General features: G+C 32.7%; 2 protein-coding genes and 1 non-coding gene across 4 annotated transcripts; all 3 read left to right on the forward strand.

Moving 5' to 3' along the window:
* The first annotated feature begins 753 nt into the window (after window positions 1-753).
* LOC144561933 (transcription factor E2FB-like) lies at window positions 754-7,057 on the forward strand. Its single transcript, XM_078311040.1, has 14 exons — window positions 754-1,055; window positions 2,241-2,421; window positions 2,710-2,763; window positions 2,862-2,947; window positions 3,053-3,141; window positions 3,264-3,318; window positions 3,417-3,469; window positions 4,925-4,975; window positions 5,117-5,165; window positions 5,254-5,319; window positions 5,393-5,469; window positions 5,655-5,853; window positions 6,431-6,506; window positions 6,758-7,057. The coding sequence occupies exons 1-13, from the start codon at window positions 891-893 to the stop codon at window positions 6,494-6,496; spliced, it is 1,191 nt and encodes a 396-aa protein (XP_078167166.1). The 5' UTR covers window positions 754-890; the 3' UTR covers window positions 6,497-6,506; window positions 6,758-7,057.
* Window positions 7,058-12,445: 5,388 nt separating this feature from the next.
* On the forward strand, window positions 12,446-12,532 carry LOC144562504 (small nucleolar RNA Z102/R77). Its single transcript, XR_013514120.1, has one exon. It is a non-coding gene; the product is annotated as a small nucleolar RNA Z102/R77 (small nucleolar RNA).
* A 3,020-nt stretch (window positions 12,533-15,552) lies between these two features.
* Window positions 15,553-16,926, forward strand: LOC144562450 (ER membrane protein complex subunit 8/9 homolog). 2 transcript variants are annotated; one of them, XM_078311679.1, is made up of 3 exons: window positions 15,553-15,814; window positions 16,202-16,261; window positions 16,816-16,926. In XM_078311679.1, exons 1-3 carry the CDS (start codon window positions 15,593-15,595, stop codon window positions 16,918-16,920), a joined length of 387 nt encoding a protein of 128 aa, XP_078167805.1. In that variant the 5' UTR covers window positions 15,553-15,592; the 3' UTR covers window positions 16,921-16,926. The 2 variants fall into 2 exon arrangements, 1 of the variants encoding a protein (XP_078167805.1); XR_013514082.1 differs by lacking the exon at window positions 15,553-15,814 and adding an exon at window positions 15,945-16,088.
* Window positions 16,927-18,895: the final 1,969 nt, after the last annotated feature.

Genomic DNA, 18,895 nt, shown 5'->3' on the forward strand with positions numbered 1-18,895 from the left:
TGTGGCGTTACTACTTACGACACCGCACCCAGAATTTGCCTTTCAAAGAAATGATTGCTGTCTCCCAATGTTTGCCCATATCAAATTTAATACATACATCAGCTATATAATATTACTGAAGATACATTAGAGATAAACATACATCTGCACATTTATGGAAATAAAAGTTGAGAAAAATTTGAAATTCTTTAGTAAACAATATTCCCTTTTTCCGTGTGCACTCAACTCATCCATTAATCTTACTAATATACTCCAATCCCATTTTAATAAAGCTAACATAATATGAAAAAATTATTTAGATTGCTCTTCTTAAAAAAAATTAATTGTTAATGTAAATGTTAATTTTAATCTTTTATGTTCAAATTTTTTGTTCGAGATAATCGAATCTTTGTAAGGAATTAGAAGTATTAATATAGCTTTTGCTAAATTATTGTTCGGGTAAGAGTTCATATTCAAATTGAAATCAGTATACTCAAGGATAAAGTTCATAGAAAAAGTATTTAATATTTTTAAAAGAGAAAAGGTATTATTTATGAACCATAATAAGCTGAAAAATTAAGGGAGTCCGTTGGCTTTATCTTACTTTTTTTTTTTTTACAATGTTGATTAATTTGGGGTAGATAGTGGGCATGCTTATAATAATTGAAATTTCAATTCTTAAAATATATATTTCTAATAGTAGTCGCAACTCAGAAAATAACAAAAGCCGAAAGGATAATATAACACAAGAATTAAATAATAGACCAAAACAAAACCAAAGGAACCTTTATATTTTCCCTCTCTCACCGCGCCCCTTTTCTTTCCCTCTCCTTTCTTCTTCCCTCTCTCTTTCTCTTTCTCTATCAAAACCCTACCCGCCATTTCTCTCTCTACTCTATCTCGCCTCACCCATGTCAGGCCTAGATCCTCCTTCTAGAATCGCGCCTCCAGCGATCCTCCGCACAGCCTCCACCAACCGCCACTTCCCCTTCCAAGCCGCCTCCACTACTCCAAATGCACGATTGATTACATCTGACAATTCAGATCTTCCCCTTCCACCTTCTGCTCAAACTGTGGTTAGTCTAGCTTACTTTTCTGTAAATTTTCTGTTTTTTTTCATTGCCAAGCTCATTATTGGTGTTGAAGTTGTTTGTTTTTACTGTTAAGGATCCTGCAATTCAAGTTTTATGGTTATAAATTAGGTAATTGATCTAATTGATTAGGTTTTTATTCTCTTTGGCTTGATATTCTTCTCTGTAGCTTATACCCCTACATTGGGGTTTCTAATTTGGTTGGGTCAATAATATAACAATATTGTAAGATTAGTCTGATTGGGTAGATGGGAAGCATGAAAATTGCTTGATTTTTTAATCAAACCTTTAAAAAACAAATTTTATTTATAAGGTTGTTGAAAGAGCAAGTATCTAGTGAGTTTAGTGAGAGAGAAAAAGTTCATAGAAAACCATCCACCCATGATAACAGCAACCAACCAAACTGCTAATTACTGAGTTGCTATCTTCAAATTATGAACATATATTTACTGATTGTTGTTTGGTCAAAACTTGGATTTTTATTTGGGAGGGGGGGAAGGAATACATGTACAGATAGCTTTGTTTCAAAACTGGAACCCTTCTGTTCGATTTCTCCTATGTTTTATATTTTTTTTCTCGTCACACAACATCTGATGATTATAGTCTATGAAATAGTTGATATATTTTATAACTCAGTCTGATTAAAAATATTAGAAATTGTGGATAGTGAGCGAGCTCATATATTCTGGGTCAGCACACATACTGGTACTACCAGCACCTGAATTAGTATCAGCATGGAAAGTTTAATTTTTTCCGTTATCATTGAAATATCCAATATAAGAGCTGAGTACAAGCTTGATGTCGTTCTTAAGGATGATTGAGAAAGAAGAGAGATGAAACGTCAGAAAACAACAATAGGAAAGTATGGTACCGAGACTAGATTACTGTATGTAAAAGGTGATATGCTTATCTGGTATTGGTAACTGTTGTTATTTGTAAACAGAACAACTCATCTTATCTAGCACTGGGACTGTTGATGCATATTTTTCTGAAGAACATGCCAAACTATTTAAATTACTAATCTAAGTGCTGAATTCTCAGTGCGTGAAAGCTTTACCATCTTATTTGACTGTGGAAGTGTCTGTAAAACTCTGGGATTGAGAAGGCTTACGTGAGGATGCCTCCCGGAAAAAAAGAAGAAAAATCTGATTGTTGATCATGTCTTTGTAGGTGAAAAAACAGCTAGATGGAAAAGATGTGGTCAAGGTTGAACCCTCTGAAGCAGTGTTTACGAGAGAAATTAAATTGGAAGATATGGCCAATGCACTTCCTACTGGATTAAAACGCCCCAAAAAAATAAAGCCTCCAAAAAACAAAAGATTTCTCTGTGATAATCCTGCATTAATTGATGGCAAGTTTCCCAATTCTATAATTTGTAAAATTTGTTGCTCAATCACGGTCTCATTTTCTTTTGCTCTCTTTGTGCAAAGGAGAAGGAGATAATTAAGGAAATGGTCCCATTAAGTTAGACAAGGGGAAATTGTGGAACTTACCTATCTGGTTTTCGGCATTAATGTATGGATGCCCTGAATCAGTTTGAAGTATGGATTTGTTCTTAGATTTTATATCGAAGTTGGATATAGATATCTGTTTCTGTTCACAATTTATTTATGCTTGTGTATTAAATATTCTCTTTCAGGTGACCCGACCAATCCTCTGCTTGCCAGTAATTGTCGCTACGACAGTTCCCTAGGTATAAAATGCTAAATTTAGTACTATCTTTTTATTCTATAGTAGTATTATTTGAAATTAGGTGATTGCTGTTTTGAAAATCTTATAATTTTTAATCAGGATTGTTGACAAAGAAGTTTATAAATCTGCTTCAAAGGGCTGAAGATGGAACCCTTGATTTGAATAAAGCTGCTGAAACTTTGGAGGTCTTTATCTATTTATAGACTAGAATTTTATGAAGAAACATTTTGTTCATTTATTATTTGTTGTAATACTATGATTTTCTTATAAATTATATTACTTTACTACAGGTACAGAAGAGGAGGATATATGATATCACAAATGTTTTAGAGGGAGTAGATTTAATAGAGAAAAAACTGAAGAACATGATCCGTTGGAAGTAATTACCATTTCATAAGACTTACTATACCCTTTCTTGTTTTCTGTTTACTTGCTATTTTGTTCTGAGAATTTCCAAAATTGATTTTAGGTAATAAAACTTTTTGTTCTTTTGAATTAAAGGGGATATGACATGTCAAGGCCAAAGGAGCTAGAGGATCAACTTGCATCATTAAAGGTTCATTTTCGCCACATTTTATTTCTACCATTAGTCAAACATTGTCAATCTGCATGATTTTTAACTTATTAGGTTCACCTTATTTATTCTATTTGTAGGCTGAACTGGATTTGCTTCTAAAGGAGGAGGCTAGACTGGATGGCATGATAAGGTTCCTTTTGTCTATATTGTTTTTACTTTCTTTATTTATAATTTATTCCTTTTTCATTTTTGTTTCTATTTTAATAGTGGTGGAATTGGTAAAATACTTCAGCTGTGGCAAGGACAAAAAAATAATGAGCAAAAGTTTTTCTTAATTGCATATTTGATTTAACTATAAAGTTTTCTATCTAAATTTCATAGAAGTGTTTATTTGTCACTTGTCAATTTAAAATAGATAATAATGTTTGGGTAATGCTAACATGTCTTAAGTTCACTAAGGGAATTCTCAAACTTAACCTAAAAACTGTTGAATTGGTTTCAAATACAAATCTGAACTCATGAGCCAACCACTTTTGTTCAATTTTTTTTAGTTTGTTCTGTATCTGAAGAAGAGGTTGAAATTTTTTGATAAATGAAAGCATCAAATAATTTATTTGCCAACAAGACTAAAATAAATAAAAAATTAATTTAAAAACATACTAAAAAAAAAATGAATGTAGATGCTTGGATTCTGAAGTGGATCAGAATCAATGGCCAAATTCTTCATTTGAAGTTGATGTGATGATTTTTTATGTTACGCTGATGTAATTTTGTTAGTGAGCTTATGGCCATTCTATCTCTAATTAATTTTTCTATCATGACACTTTTCCAAATTTGCAGAACACAATAAGTCTGAAAATAATTGCACCTGAAATATAATGACCAGTACACATAAATGTATATAGTAGAATTTGAAGTGTTTCCTTCAAAAGTGCTAGGAAAATTCAAGTTGTCAAGTTCAATGGATCTGACTTTCAATGAAGAGGATTGGATCTACCTCATTTTCTGGAAGGAGAATGCTGGGAAAATTTTGGTGTCTGTATATGTATTAATTCCAAATTAATGATTCCATATTAAAAATCTTGAGTTTTGATAATTGGATAGTGGTGGAGTTTAAGAACTCAGACCGGGTTTTGAAAAAGCTGAACAGCTGAATTTTGAAAATTCTGGGCATAACTTTATAAGTTGAGTCCACATTTCTGACAGATGCCAATTGCTGGAGTTTCAAACTTTGTCAATTTTAATTCGGATGTATCAGTTTGGTTAATTAAACATTTCCCATCTCATAATCTGAATAATATTCATAACATCTATTACATTGCCAATATGAAAAAAAAGAAAATGTAAATTGGAATGAGATTAGGAAGAAGGAAGGAGAGTTGTGAAGCCAAGAAATATGTTATAACTGTGAGTTGTACGTCAATAAATTTCAATGACAACACATCACATGTATTTAGGCTACATTCTATATACAGTAGTTTGGGGCAGTTCACAACAATGAAATAATCATGAGGTGTTCTAGGTAGGGTTGGACACAATGAATTAAAATATCATACTTATACTGAACATTACTGCCATACAAGTGTTCCTGTTTAAATAATCGTGGCCCCATCCTTCATTTTAATCCATGTTTCTTGCCATACAGGGAGATGAAAGAAAATTTACAAGATTTTTCTTTGGATGAGCGAAACCAAAGGTTGACTTTATTTCATTTCATCTAAAAATATGATAAATTTAATGGAAATTATCATTCAACAGTATGCCACCTTTTTCTCATTGTTTCCATTTCCAGTTTGGTTGCTTTTTTGTGATTATGTTTTTTGGTACATACTTGCAGATGGCTTTTTCTTAGCAAGGAAGATATTAATAGGATTCCATGCTTCCAGGTTTGTCTTTTTTCTCTGGTCAAGATGACTTGAAATTTGATTTTTTCCATTTGTTTTTTATTTATTGGTTGAGCATATTTAATTGCAGAATTCGATGCTAGTTGCAATAAAAGCACCACATGGGTCGAGCGTTGAAGTGCCAGACCCAGATGAGGTTTGTAATTTTTCACTTTAGTGATGTAATAAAGACGGCAGAAAATAATTTTCTGATGAATTTGTTTCAACAGGGTGTAGAATTTCCTCAGAGGCATTATCAGATTCTAATGAGAAGTTCTACAGGGCCTATCGATTGCTATTTAATTAGGTATTATTCATGGGTTTTTCATAAAATTTGAAACTGGATTACCTTTCAGAAATGCACCTTTATTGTTTTTATGCTGGTAAATTCTGACTTTGACAGGATCTGTTCTTTACTAAAATTCCAGATAAATTAGTTTTTTCCAAAGGCGCTGATTTTTTTTATTTTTAATTATCTTCCAATGTTTTTAGCAACAATCATGAAGACAGAGCAGAGACTTCAAATCAAAATCAACAAGGGTTACCTGAGGAGTGTAACATGATAAACACAAGTAAAATACCTAAAAAGGAAGGTGAAGATGATTCTCAATTAAGAGTTTCTTCACATCCATTTCTCTCGTCACAAGATAACATTGGTGGCATCATGCGAATTGCTCCTGATGATGAGAATGTACGTATTTTTAACTTAAGTCGGCAAAATCAGCAAGTTGAGTCAAGTGAAATTTCTGGTCACTCAGTTCTTGGCCAATTTGGCATCTGGTTCATTTCAGTTTATGTGTTTTATTTCTGGTCTGGTGATCTTCAGTTGACGTTAAGTTCTGTTTGGTGTGAGGTTAATCTGGTTTGGGGTCCATTTTGCGATGTTGCGTATTGGATTGCTAGTGTATTGATTCTGTTTTTTGAGCAAATGCTGGTCTAATTTACAGTTTGGCTTATTATCACAATGATGTTGATTTGGTGTTGCATTTAAGACTCTGGTACTTGTCGGGTAGTTTTCTTGTATTTTTTGTGGGTTCGGGTTTTCAGGTTGGTTATTGGGTTTCTTATGGGTTGCAAGTTACATTTTTTCTTATGGTTTCTCAGTGTTAGGTTGGCTGTTGTCCGGGCCAGAAAAGATTGTGGTTTTGTGAAATTGTGGCTTAATTCTGGTTTGGTATCAGACCTGTTTAACATTATTTTGGCTGGTTCACATTTTCCTAGTTTTTTATCTGATTCTTTTATTGAGTAAGGGTATATTTGAATTGCAGATGGATGCTGATTATTGGCTATCATCAGATCTTGAAGTCAGTGTAACAGATATTTGGGGAACTTAAAGATTATAATGTATCCTTTAGTCCTGTTATTCATTTACTTTTCTATTTAATAGTAATCAATTATACTCTTGAACTCAAATCTGCCTCATCATACTAGTGATTTAGGTTTAATTACTCTCATTTTTACATTGACATGAGCCAATACCTTACTTGATTTCAAGCAGGTCCAACAATCAGTTAAATTGGATCTGGCTTTAATCGTAGGATGTGATCAAGGTCACTATTTGGCATTTCTGATGTTTTTCCCTTAACATAGAGAAGTATGATATTGTGACTATAGCTGTGATGTATACAAGTATTGTCAGATTATTTATCAGTGTTATGATCTGCATAGGGAGGTTCTGTCAAGTTTTCTAGTGCATGCTTGAGTTGGTACGTACAGAAAAATGTAAAGAATCATGATAGGCAAAATTGTAGGAATAAGATTGTCCACTGTATATCGTAGACCTATTCCTGCTTACTGTAAATGTATTGAAGATAATCTATGATGTTTTAATTTTCTGAAATCTACCTTTGTATTGTAAGGCTCTACACTAGGGAAAGGAGATTGTTGGGATGTTCTTTTCTGTTTCTAGTGTTATGATCTGGACATTTTAATTTCTGTAATATGCATGCATGCTTCACTCTTTGAAGAGATCAGTGCAAGGGGAAGCAAGATTAGAATGGTGGAGGGGGATGAGAAGGCAGGGGATCGAGTACGGGTGCTGGCTGGACAACATCCCATGCTCTGATCCAAGAGTGCAGCATCGGAGGATTTCAGTCTTCCTCGTTGAAAAACTAAAGAGGAATTAAGAAGCACTTCATTAAGTTGTGTACAGCTCTAAACTTGTCTTCTGGGCTTTTGCTAAAACTAAGTTGGCAACGACTCATCATCCTGTCAAATGCCAAAAAAAAATGTGCCATACCGTACGTCATCAAATAATTTTTTTACGTATCATAATTAAAATATTAACGAATAATTACGATACACAAATTGATCATACTGTGATTAAACATGTTATCTCTAATCGTAATAGTCACGTTTATTATGTTTAACTATTTTTTTTTCATAATTTAGATTAATTTATTTAAGATTTATCATTTGATCAAGATCTAACAATCTTAATTACACGTGACTCATGACCATGTATCTTGATCATATTTTTCGCGTGACGTGCTGTATCAAATTTTCAAAAAACTATAATCTTGCCACACAAATAATCACAGTATGGAACACGCAATTAACAACACATAACCGATATATGTGCTGTGTCGTTCCGTGACAGTGCCGGCTCCGCACCGTGCTATATTTTTCACTCTATTCACCCATAAATTAGACTATTTTTCTTTTGTTTTTTTTGAATAAATTCACCTATAAATTAGAAAAAACAAATAAGTAGGTTCATCTGAAATTTAAAAACATTGTATTCACAAGATTGACTAATTTTTCTTCATTAAAACGAACAATTACAGTATACATTTTGATATGCTAAACCGAATTTATCTTTTCTAATTAATTCAAATACTATCTTCATTACAACAAAACGGATTTTCTGCGACCGATATCAGCGACCGGCGCCAACATCTACTGGGATCATATGCGGTGCAGCACTGGGTTCATATGCGGCGCGACCAATGCATACTTAAGTGTTGAAGCTCATAATTTGGAAAATTCATCGATGTGCGATCTGGAAATTCAACGGCTGAGCATCATTTCGAAAAAAAAAACAGTAAATCAGGACCCTTGCAGGATCTAGACATTAAGCTCCTTAATAAGGAGGAGAGATATAGAGTGTGACTAATTTGCTACCGGAAGTACTTCGACCGAGGTGCTTTCGGGGCTATATTAGCATATGTGATGTTCAAACAACAAATCCAAACCGTTAGATGTTTAATATATATTAAAAACTACTTGGAGATCAAATTTTATATTTTTTGGAATTTTTTTACTATTTATTAAGATGGTTTGAAAATTGCTGTTTTTATTAAAATTCTGCACCATAAAAAACAGTGACTTTCAAACCATCTTAATAAATAGTAAAAAATTCCAAAAAATATAAAATTTGGTCTCCAAGTAGATTTTAATATAGATTAAACATCTAACGGTTTGGATTTATTGTTTGAACATCACATATGCTAATATAGCTCCGAAAGCACCTCGATCGAAGTGCTTCCGGTAGCAAATTAGCCACACTATATATATATATATATAGAGATGGGCTATGGTGCATTGCAATGCATGGAGGGGTTTGTGCATTGGAACATAAATCTAAAATTCAAAATCCAAAATCCAAATGGCCGATCCAAACTGTTCATCTTGTTCTCCATATTAATATGTGGTTGGAGACCAAATTTTACATTTTTCTGAATTTTTTTACTATTTATTAAGTATTTTACAAAATTGTTGATCTAACGGTGGCTGCTGATTTTACTGTTTTGTTAAGCCACCGTTGGATCAACAATTTTGTAAAATACTTAATAAATAGTAAAAAAATTCAGAAAAATGTAAAATTTGGTCTCCAACCACATATTAATATGGAGAACAAGATGAATGGTTTGGATCGGTCATTTGAATTTTGAATTTTAGATTTATGGTCCAATGCACAAACCCCTCCATGCATTGCAATGCACCATAACCCATCTCTCTCTCTATATATATACACGTGAATTTTTATTTTAAAATCCGCATGAAAATCCGCATATGCGTCCGCATACCGCATATGTAGTTGCCTTCCGCATGCATGAACAAAACTGCATTTTAAAACACTGGTCCCGGCCACGGTTCGGCTCTGACTTGCTTAGTGTTCGGTGACGCTAAAACCTATTTTATGGGTCACGGGGTTTATTTATTTCGTTATAACGGTTCCTGGATCGTTATAACGGTTCTTAACTGTTTTGAAACTTCGGCACTCTTCAAATAGGCGTATCTTGGTGCTCGAGTGTTCGATTTCGGCATATGACCACTTTTCGGAAAGCTTGTGAAGAGTAGATATTGAATATGAAGTCTTGGCCTTCATTGGAATATTTCTACATCTTATGAGCCTGCACACATCTCAACTCAAGGAAACTGTTAAATGCAATTTATGTATGTTTTGCAAATCTAGTCAAACAAATAAGTCGAGGGCTCCCAAAAGCCAATAGGGGTTAGTTTTACTTTTTACTAAATTAGCGTGTAGTTATGTTTTAGTGCAACTTATGTTATTGTTTTTTCTTTTCTTTCTTGAAATAACAAAATAATACTTACTATATGATAGTTGGAATAATTTGAATAAATTAAGATAGTTAATTATGCCATGATGTCTAGGTTATTTTGAAATTTAAATAGAAAAAGATAGATTATGGCATGATGTTGAAAATTTTTTGAATAGAAAAGAGATCGATAGTTTATGATATTAGTATTACTATGGATATTTTGAGTCGCAATTTGGACTTTGTGTTGGTTCAATATGAGTATTATAATTTCTTAATTATATATATATATATATATATATATATATATATATATATAGAGAGAGAGAGAGAGAGATGGGCTACGGTGAGTTGCGAAGTAAAGCGACTATTTTACTTCACGCTCATATTTTGTGATTTTAAAGTTCAAAACGTTGATCCGAACCGTTCATCTTGTTCTCCATATTGAAATGTGCTTGGAGACCAAATTTTACATTTTTTGGAATTTTTTTACTATTTATTAAGCAATTTTGAAAGTCGCTGATCTGATGGTCCAGAAAATTTTACTGCTTTTTACTGTTCACAGCGAAACAACAATTTTAAAAAATGCTTAATAAACAATAAAAAAATTCAGAAAAATGTAAAATTTGGTCTCCAAGCACATATTAATATGGAGAACAAGATGAACGGTTCGGATCGACCGTTTGGATTTTCAAAAGTCGAATTTGAACTGTATGTATTTCGGCCATATACATTCGAATGTGCATTAGTCACTCTCTCTGTGTGTGTATATATATATCTATATGAGGAGGGTTAAAATACACCAACCGTTTATACCCCAACAAGATCCCATCATCTGTACCGCACATCTAATTTTAAATCAGCGGTCCAGATATCACCCGCTTCGGACCTTACAACTTTCCTAAAGTGCGCTTTGACCTCTTCCTCTCCTCTCCAGTTTGCTATCGCTTGAACTTCTCTTCCCCACTGAACGAAACTCGCACGCCAACATAACTTGCTCTTCTTCCGGCACGCTTATCTTTTCCTCTCCTCTCCATCCACCCACTTCGCTCTTTCTTGACCATGAATGAAACTCACTCTCTTCCTAGCAGCGAACACGGGGTGGCTCACAACCTTATATTTTCAAATCAAGCTTTAGGACCAATTGGTGTTCCCTAAAATTTCATTGACCAAATTGGTATTTCAGAAAATTTTACAAACTGCCCAAATTTAACTTTTTTTATTTCTCAAACATCAGGAATTATAGCAATAAGATTAATAAGCAAAATACTTGAAATTCACAAATGTTGGTAAGAACAAATAAGAATTACATTAGTGAGGGTAATACTGTATTTTGACCCAGCATATTCAGTACCACCTGGGAGTTGGCCACGATCAATAGTGGAAATAGATGAAATGCTAATCATTGCTCCTTCCAATTTAGCATAAATGGTCAGTCATGAGTTTTCACTGGTTGGCTGGAGAGACAGACGGAGGGAGGAGCCAATTTCGCTGATGGAGAGCAGAGAGTTCCTTTGCGCGTGTGTTTCGTTCAATGAAGAAGAGAGGAGCTACCGATAGTAAACTGGAGAGGAGAAGAAGAGGTCAAATCACACTTTTGGAAATTGAAAGATCTAAAGCGGGTGATATCTGGACCGCTGATCTAAAATTAGATGTGCGGTTTAGATGATGGGATTCTCTTGGGGTATAAACGGTTGGTGTATTTTAACTCTCCTCTATATATATATATATATATATATAGTGTGGCTAATTTGCTACCGGAAGCACTTCGACCGAGGTGCTTCCGGGGCTATATTAGCATATGTGATGTTCAAACAACAAATCCAAACCATTAGATGTTTAATCTATATTAAAATATATTTGGAGACCAAATTTTACATTTTTTGGAATTGTTTTACTATTTATTAAGATGGTTTGAAAATCGCTGTTTTTATTAAAATTCTACACCATAAAAAACAGCGACTTTCAAACCATCTTAATAAATAGTAAAAAAATTTCAAAAAATATAAAATTTGGTCTCCAAGTAGATTTTAATATAGATTAAACATCTAACGGTTTGGATTTGTTGTTTGAACATCACATATGCTAATATAGCCCGGAAGCACCTCGGTCGAAGTGCTTCCGGTAGCAAATTAGCCACTCTCTCTCTCTCTCTCTCTCTATATATATATATATATATAGGGTCCGGCTAATTTGCTGCCGGCAGCATTTTAGCCGGAGGTTCTGCCACCCCTTTTTATATTTTGTGATGTCCAAACAACAAATCCAAACTGTTAGATGTTTAATCTATATTATAATCTACTTGGAGACCAAATTTTACATTTTTTGGAATTTTTTTACTATTTATTAAGCTGGTTTGAAAACCGCTGATTTCAATGCTGCAGAAATTTACTGAAAACAACGGTTTTCAAACTAGCTTAATAAATAGTAAAAAAATTCCAAAAAATGTAAAATTTGGTCTCCAAGTAGATTATAATATAGATTAAACATTTAACAGTTTGGATTTGTTGTCTGGACATCACAAAATATAAAAAGGGGTGGCAGCACCTCTGGCTAAAATGCTGCCGGCAGCAAATTAGCCCCTATATATATATATTTATTTATTTTTATTTTTAAAGATTTTAATATTTTCAGATTTTGTTCAGTGATCGATGTAACCCTTTCAATTACCTTGGAGATCTGATGCCTTCCATTGTATATATATATCGAATATTTTGTTAATTTGTGCTTTTTTTAGGTTTATCACAATATTTCGTATGTCTTAACTCGTTGGAACAAAAGGGTTGATATGAAGAACGATATTGTTTCCCTATTGGTTTGATAGCCGAGATGATGGCTATTATTTGTATTAGCTCTATCTAATCACCCTGTTGTCATTTCATTCTTTTTTCTTCGAATGTTACTGGCATACCTAACTGCAGAAGACCTTTTGGTTTGTACCTGTACCAGTATGCAATGTACTGGTTATAATTTTAATTGAAAGGAAAATAGTATCCTTAGTCATCCTAAGTTTCTAACATGAATGCATGATCGATATAATCAATGTTACTAAATGGGTACATTTCTGACAACATATGGGCTAAACTAAAATTCAACTTCTTCCTGCCTACGGGCTTCAAACCAAAAAAAAAAAAAAAAAAAAAAAATTCAACTTCTTTGTGCAACATTTTGAACTAAATCCATATCTGAGTATGCAATGAATGATTCTCAGTTTCTCACACAAAATATATTTTTTGCGTAACGAAAATGTCATTTGTGCCTAGTTATGGCATCTAATTGATGATCATGCACATATTAAGTATGAACTTTAATTTGTCTCTCTCTCTCTCTCTCTATATATATATGCATGCATACAACAAAGTTAAGAAAAAATATTTTATATATGCTGATAGTTATGCATGATAAATAATTTCAATACTTAACGTTAAATTAAGTTTGATAATAATCAATGTTTAACATTTTGCAAGTTATTGGAGAAAACCAACACCAAAATTATGACCGAATGTCATATTCTTTCGTGTATATCATACATGTAGATTATGACACAATCCAACACATGCAATATGAAATTATTGCCAAATATTATGAAAATGGTTATCCAAGCTGGCATTTGATACCAATCACACTCCCCTAGCGATACGGTGATCTTTCTAAATCTATCTTTATATATGTGTTTTCATTTAATATATTAAATTGAGATTCTAATAAATGTGTTGTTTGCCTTGCAGGTAGTATTTAATAAGACTTTTCCGAAATCTGAAGATTAAATAATAATTTCAAGTATTCAAAACTTAGGAGGTAAGTTTGACAATTTTATTTAATTTTCTTGATGCAATACAGATCTGGTACCTTTAACTATGCATAGTGCAGTTTGGTCCTGGATGATGTATCAAAAATATTGAATCTAGATGGCGCCGTGTAGTTTAGTTACCATGTGTTGTTTAGTTGCTTGTGTTAGTACTGTGTTCTAGAGTAATTATCTATCTGTGCTGGTACTGGCCTTTTTCTGTTTTTGGTTTTGTTGTACTGGCACCTGTGTTGGTACCAGCCTTGTGTATTTTTTTTTTATATGGTTGTGTTGGTACCATATGTAGTTTTTGGGACTGATCTGCAAAATTTGGAATTTTTGAATGTTCGGTCTTGGCTGTTTAATTAAAGGGGCTTTGGGCCTTTTTTCATTGGGCTTGGCTGAGGAGTTAGTAAATTTTTTCTTTGTAATTTATCATGTTTCAGTTAATGAAATCGGACGCCTTTTTTACTCAAAGAAAAAAGATAATACCGCCAAATCTTCAAAACGAATATGATGACTCCCAATTCTAGCTCATGAAATGGGTAGTTGTCTTAATAGAATCTTTAATCTCCATATGAAAATGTAGACCACTTTTATTTTTCTAGGGTTTAGAGCATATCGACTCACGATGGATGCACAACGAATACCTGCTGGTTTATTTAAGGCATTGTCTACTATGAGAAGAAATGAAACATCTTGGGTATATATATTTTATTTTTTAATATAGTGTTTGGTGTATACTATTATATATAACATGTCAATTTTAATTTGCAGTTTGTCATCGATTCAAACTCTAGTCCAAATTTTGGACAACAAAACTCTTCTGAAGTCTCCAAAATTTGATCAACGTAGTTCATCTGCATTTGAAGTTCCACACGATACACGTGGCGGCAAATGCGAGATACAACTTCTGGATATCTTGTCAGATCAATAGGTACTCCAAATTTTAGATAAAATTAAACCGTTAAAAACCATTTATTTAAGAATACTAATATTTTCAAGCACTTGATAATTAACTTATGTTTTCACCATTTTCAGATTAAGTTGTTTCTCTGATTTGTGCGCAAATTCTCTTTTAATTAGGAGTGCAATATGAAATTTCCAAACATTGTGAAAACGATTGTCCAAGCTGACATTTGCTATCAATCATGGTCCCCGGCGATATATGGTGATCTTTGTAAATTGTTTTTTTTCATTTAATATTATTAGCTAGGTTTATATTATAAATATGTTATTTGCTTTGCAGTTAATATTCAACAAAACTTTTCTGACAACTAAAAATGAAATCATGTATATTAAATTGTCTCACTTCCTGTAACTTTCTACCTTCCTCTGCCTTCCCGCAACTTTTTCCTTCCGCCCAACCGAGAGCGTAGGATCTTGTCGAGTACGGAACTCCAAAATAACTCAAACTTGAGGTTCGTCCGATCAGAATCTGGCCAATCCAACTTGAACTAAAAAATTGAGTTGTATGAATTCCGTTTGGTCTAGAATTGGTTCACGGAATATTCTAATATCGATCACAGTTTAGCGGGTCAGTTACCTGATGTTTCCTTTAGTAGAAGGATAAGCATAATGCACATTGGATTACACAGATATTAAAAACAGGAGATACAATTGGTACAAGATATATAACAAGAAGATATCGATTTTGTCTTTTTCAAACCTGTTGTTCGATACACATATTACATATACATGCTGATTTGACAAAGATGTTGTATATTGGGCTATACAGATAAAATAATAAAAGATCTTCAAAAATATAATGAGAGCAAATTATCCAATATAATAAAATTGGTCCTTCCGAAAGATGCAATCAGCAAATGGTATATATAACTGAACATCCAATTTGTCCGTTCTTTAATATTGCTAGCGTTTATTGTTCGATACACGTCATTTATCACTTGTGAGACATGCTGTGACTAATTTTATTTTGGAGTACAAATGGATCTGATTTTAATATCGTATTGGACAACAAATATATACGAACTGATGATTGGCCATATGAGCCGCTCAAAGTGATTCATGTTCTGAAATCTGTGATAAATATCTCTTGTTTGAAGAGGCAAACCAAAGGAATTTAATCAGTAACCGACGGAGATTCACCACCTCAGAGAGAGAGATAGAGAGATAGAGAGATGGGACATACAGGTTTTACGTACTGGCCGATCAGGTACGAGCTATCCCAAACGGCTTACATAAAAATAGTTTTACACGCATTGAAGCATCCTTCGTCGGCCATCAATGGCATCCTCATTGGTACTTATAGCAACTATACCACCGTTGAAATCGTAGATGCGATGCCCGTCTCGCACTCCCCATCCACTTTCTTCACTCCCTTTCAGATCGCTAATTTTCAGGTTGGAATAGAATTTCTGTGTAAATAAGTCTAGTCTAGCTATTGCCTTTTCTGATCAGGTGAAATTTATTTCCTTATTCAAGAATACAAATTAAAATCATGAGTAGTATTTCATTAAAATTGTACAGACAGGTGAGTACTGTTACAAACATCAGCTGAATGTGGTGGGGTACTACCATGCAAATGAGACGTATGATCACTGCAAGCTGGGCCCTGCTGCTTCCAAATATGTCGACCAAATGTTTCGCCAAAGTTGTAATTCTGCAGTGCTGCTAGTATATATATATATATATATTTTCCACCTTATTGTCATCTTTTTTCTCTTCTTTTTGAATTATCACAAAATCCCGATCATTTACTAATTGCTGATACATTTTTTCTGTGACAGTTGGATCACAAGAAGCTCGATCATTTAATTAAGGAAAATGATGGTGATCCTGCTGTTATGGTAACCACACTTTTTAGTTTTTATTGTACCTATTTTTATCTATTTAAAGCCTATCATGATGGGAACTGGGAAGGAATTTATATTGACAACTCAACATACCAAAAAAATGTTTGTTTATCAAATCATAATTAAACTCTGGTTGGAGATACATGTTCTCCGTATATAGTTTAGATAGGTTGTGTATGAAACTTGGTACAATTTGAGAATGGTTTGGTCATTTATCAATTAATTGTCAATGCTACAACTGAACTCTTTCCAAATTTAATTTCTTGATGAATGACCAATTGTCTTTCAAATTATACCAAATTTGAGACAAACACTATCTAAACTATAAAGGACATATTTGCAATTCTAATTATTTTATTTTATTTTATTTTGGTCACCATTTGGTCAGTTATCAAATAACCTATCTCTATCATGATATAAAGACTTCCTATCTATATATGTTACCAGTTGTACATATGTGTTTTATAACAGCACAAACCTGTCAATTTAACTGATTCTTGAGTTAAAAATTAAAAAATGCTCATCCTCAAATGTAAAATCAATTGCAGATTTTCACATGTGGTATATCTAGAACACCTTGTCTCCAGGCTGGGCCTGAGGCTAGAGATGAGTTAGTTCTAAAAGAGCCATCAGCACATGCTTTACTGGCTTAATATATTAATTGCATCAAAAAAGTGGAAAGAAATAGTTGATTTTGAAGACCACCTCAATGACATAACCAAGTAAGAATCATGAATATATATATATATTGTTACTTCTGAATGGTAGGAGACTAATTCTGATATATATATATGTCTTTCGCATCCTTCAATTCGCAGGGACTGGTTTAATCCTAATCTCTTCAAGTAGAAGTACTGCTAGTTAGCTGCATATATATTTTTGGGCCATTTGACAATTAGTAGGTGATTCAAGAAATAACGATGTACGTTGTTTATCCTGTCAATTCATGTTAATTGATAATTACTTGTGCAAATGAATTTATATCATCTTATTTATTCATGAATTATACCAGATTTGCAGCAACAACTAAGCCTAATGAATTTTTTTTTCTTATTATATATATATATATATATGTTATTTGTTAAAAAATCTTACTTGTGCTTCCTTCATCAAACTTATTTAATGGGAGTACAACATAATTCCATAATCTAGCAACCAGTATACTCTATGTACTCTTGCAGCTTTTGTTTTCCTACATTAACACCTACAGATACTGAAAAAATAAAAGGCAAATGTTTCTATGGAAACCTTGTAACGTCAACCGTTCAATTCTTTCAAATCCAACAGCCCGGCCAGCCCCAGATTATATAATTATCTCCGCTTCTAACGTTAAGATCAACAGAATTTTTTTGCGGAATGGCAAAATCATCATTTGACCATCTATTTATTTCTTGATTTTGTAAAATGCTTAATAAATAGTTAAAAATAAAAAAAATATAAAATTTGATATGCGAGCACATTTTAATATATCTATCATGTTGAACGATTTGGATTGATTATTTGTACTTTGAAAACTTTAAAAATATAAGTTGTAATCGGGTGTCACTAAAAACGATTACGGTGCTAAAGCTCAATATTTGAGTTTTCAAAATCCTAACGGTCGATCCAAATCGTTCATCTTGTTCTCCATATTAATATGTGTTTGGAGACCAAATTTTACATTTTTTGAAATTTTTTTATTATTATTTTAGATAGGTAGAAAATCAATTGATCTAAAAAATTATGCACCATTCAGATATTTGATTTTCTACCTATCTAAAAAAATAGTAAATTTTTTCTAAAAAATGTAAAATTTGGTCTCCAAATACATATTAATATGGAGAACAAGATGAACCTTCGGATCGGCCGTTAGGATTTTAAAAACTCGAATATTAAGTCATAGCATCGTAGCCCTCTATGCAACCCATAGCACCGTAGCCCTACCCACAATATAATATCAGTTTAAATATTAAATGAGTAAAACTAGAGTGTTTGTTTGGTGAGCTTAACTCCAAAATATATTATATCAGTTTCAAAAGACAAATCCAAGCCGTTGAAATCCATCTACTTAATTCACAAGTGATGAATTTACATACATAGATTTTAAGTTTTCTAATTATTTTAGTATAAAGTCAAGCGGTCAAAATTAGAAGGTTTATAAATTAATTTTGATGCATTCATTTTTTGACCACTTGACTTTATACAAAATTAATTCAAAATTCTAAAAACTTTACATGTAAATTCATCACTCGTAATGTAAATCAGTTTCAATGGCTTAGATTTATTATTTGAAGCTAATCTAATAGATTTTGGAGTTAAGCTCACGAAATACCTTGGTGAGCTTAAGAACACCCTACTTCTACTAATATTAAATTAGTATTAAATAAATATAATATCAGAGTAGATTAGTATTAAATAAAATATTAGATTAGTGTTTAAAAATTTAGTTTAAATGTAATATAATATTAGTTTAATCATTATTTTATTCATTCTCTCCATTGTTATTTCAAATATACAATCTAAATGATATTTTACTAATCCGAATAGTTTAAAGTTAGCATTATTTTCAAATTATTCAGGTTGGTACTATTCTCAACCACTAACTTAAAAATCGTTATTCTTGCACTAATCCTTGTACGATCCAAACGT

Source organism: Carex rostrata, chromosome 11 (genome assembly GCF_964058835.1).
Source record: "Carex rostrata chromosome 11, lpCarRost1.2, whole genome shotgun sequence".
Taxonomy (NCBI): Eukaryota; Viridiplantae; Streptophyta; class Magnoliopsida; order Poales; family Cyperaceae; genus Carex; species Carex rostrata.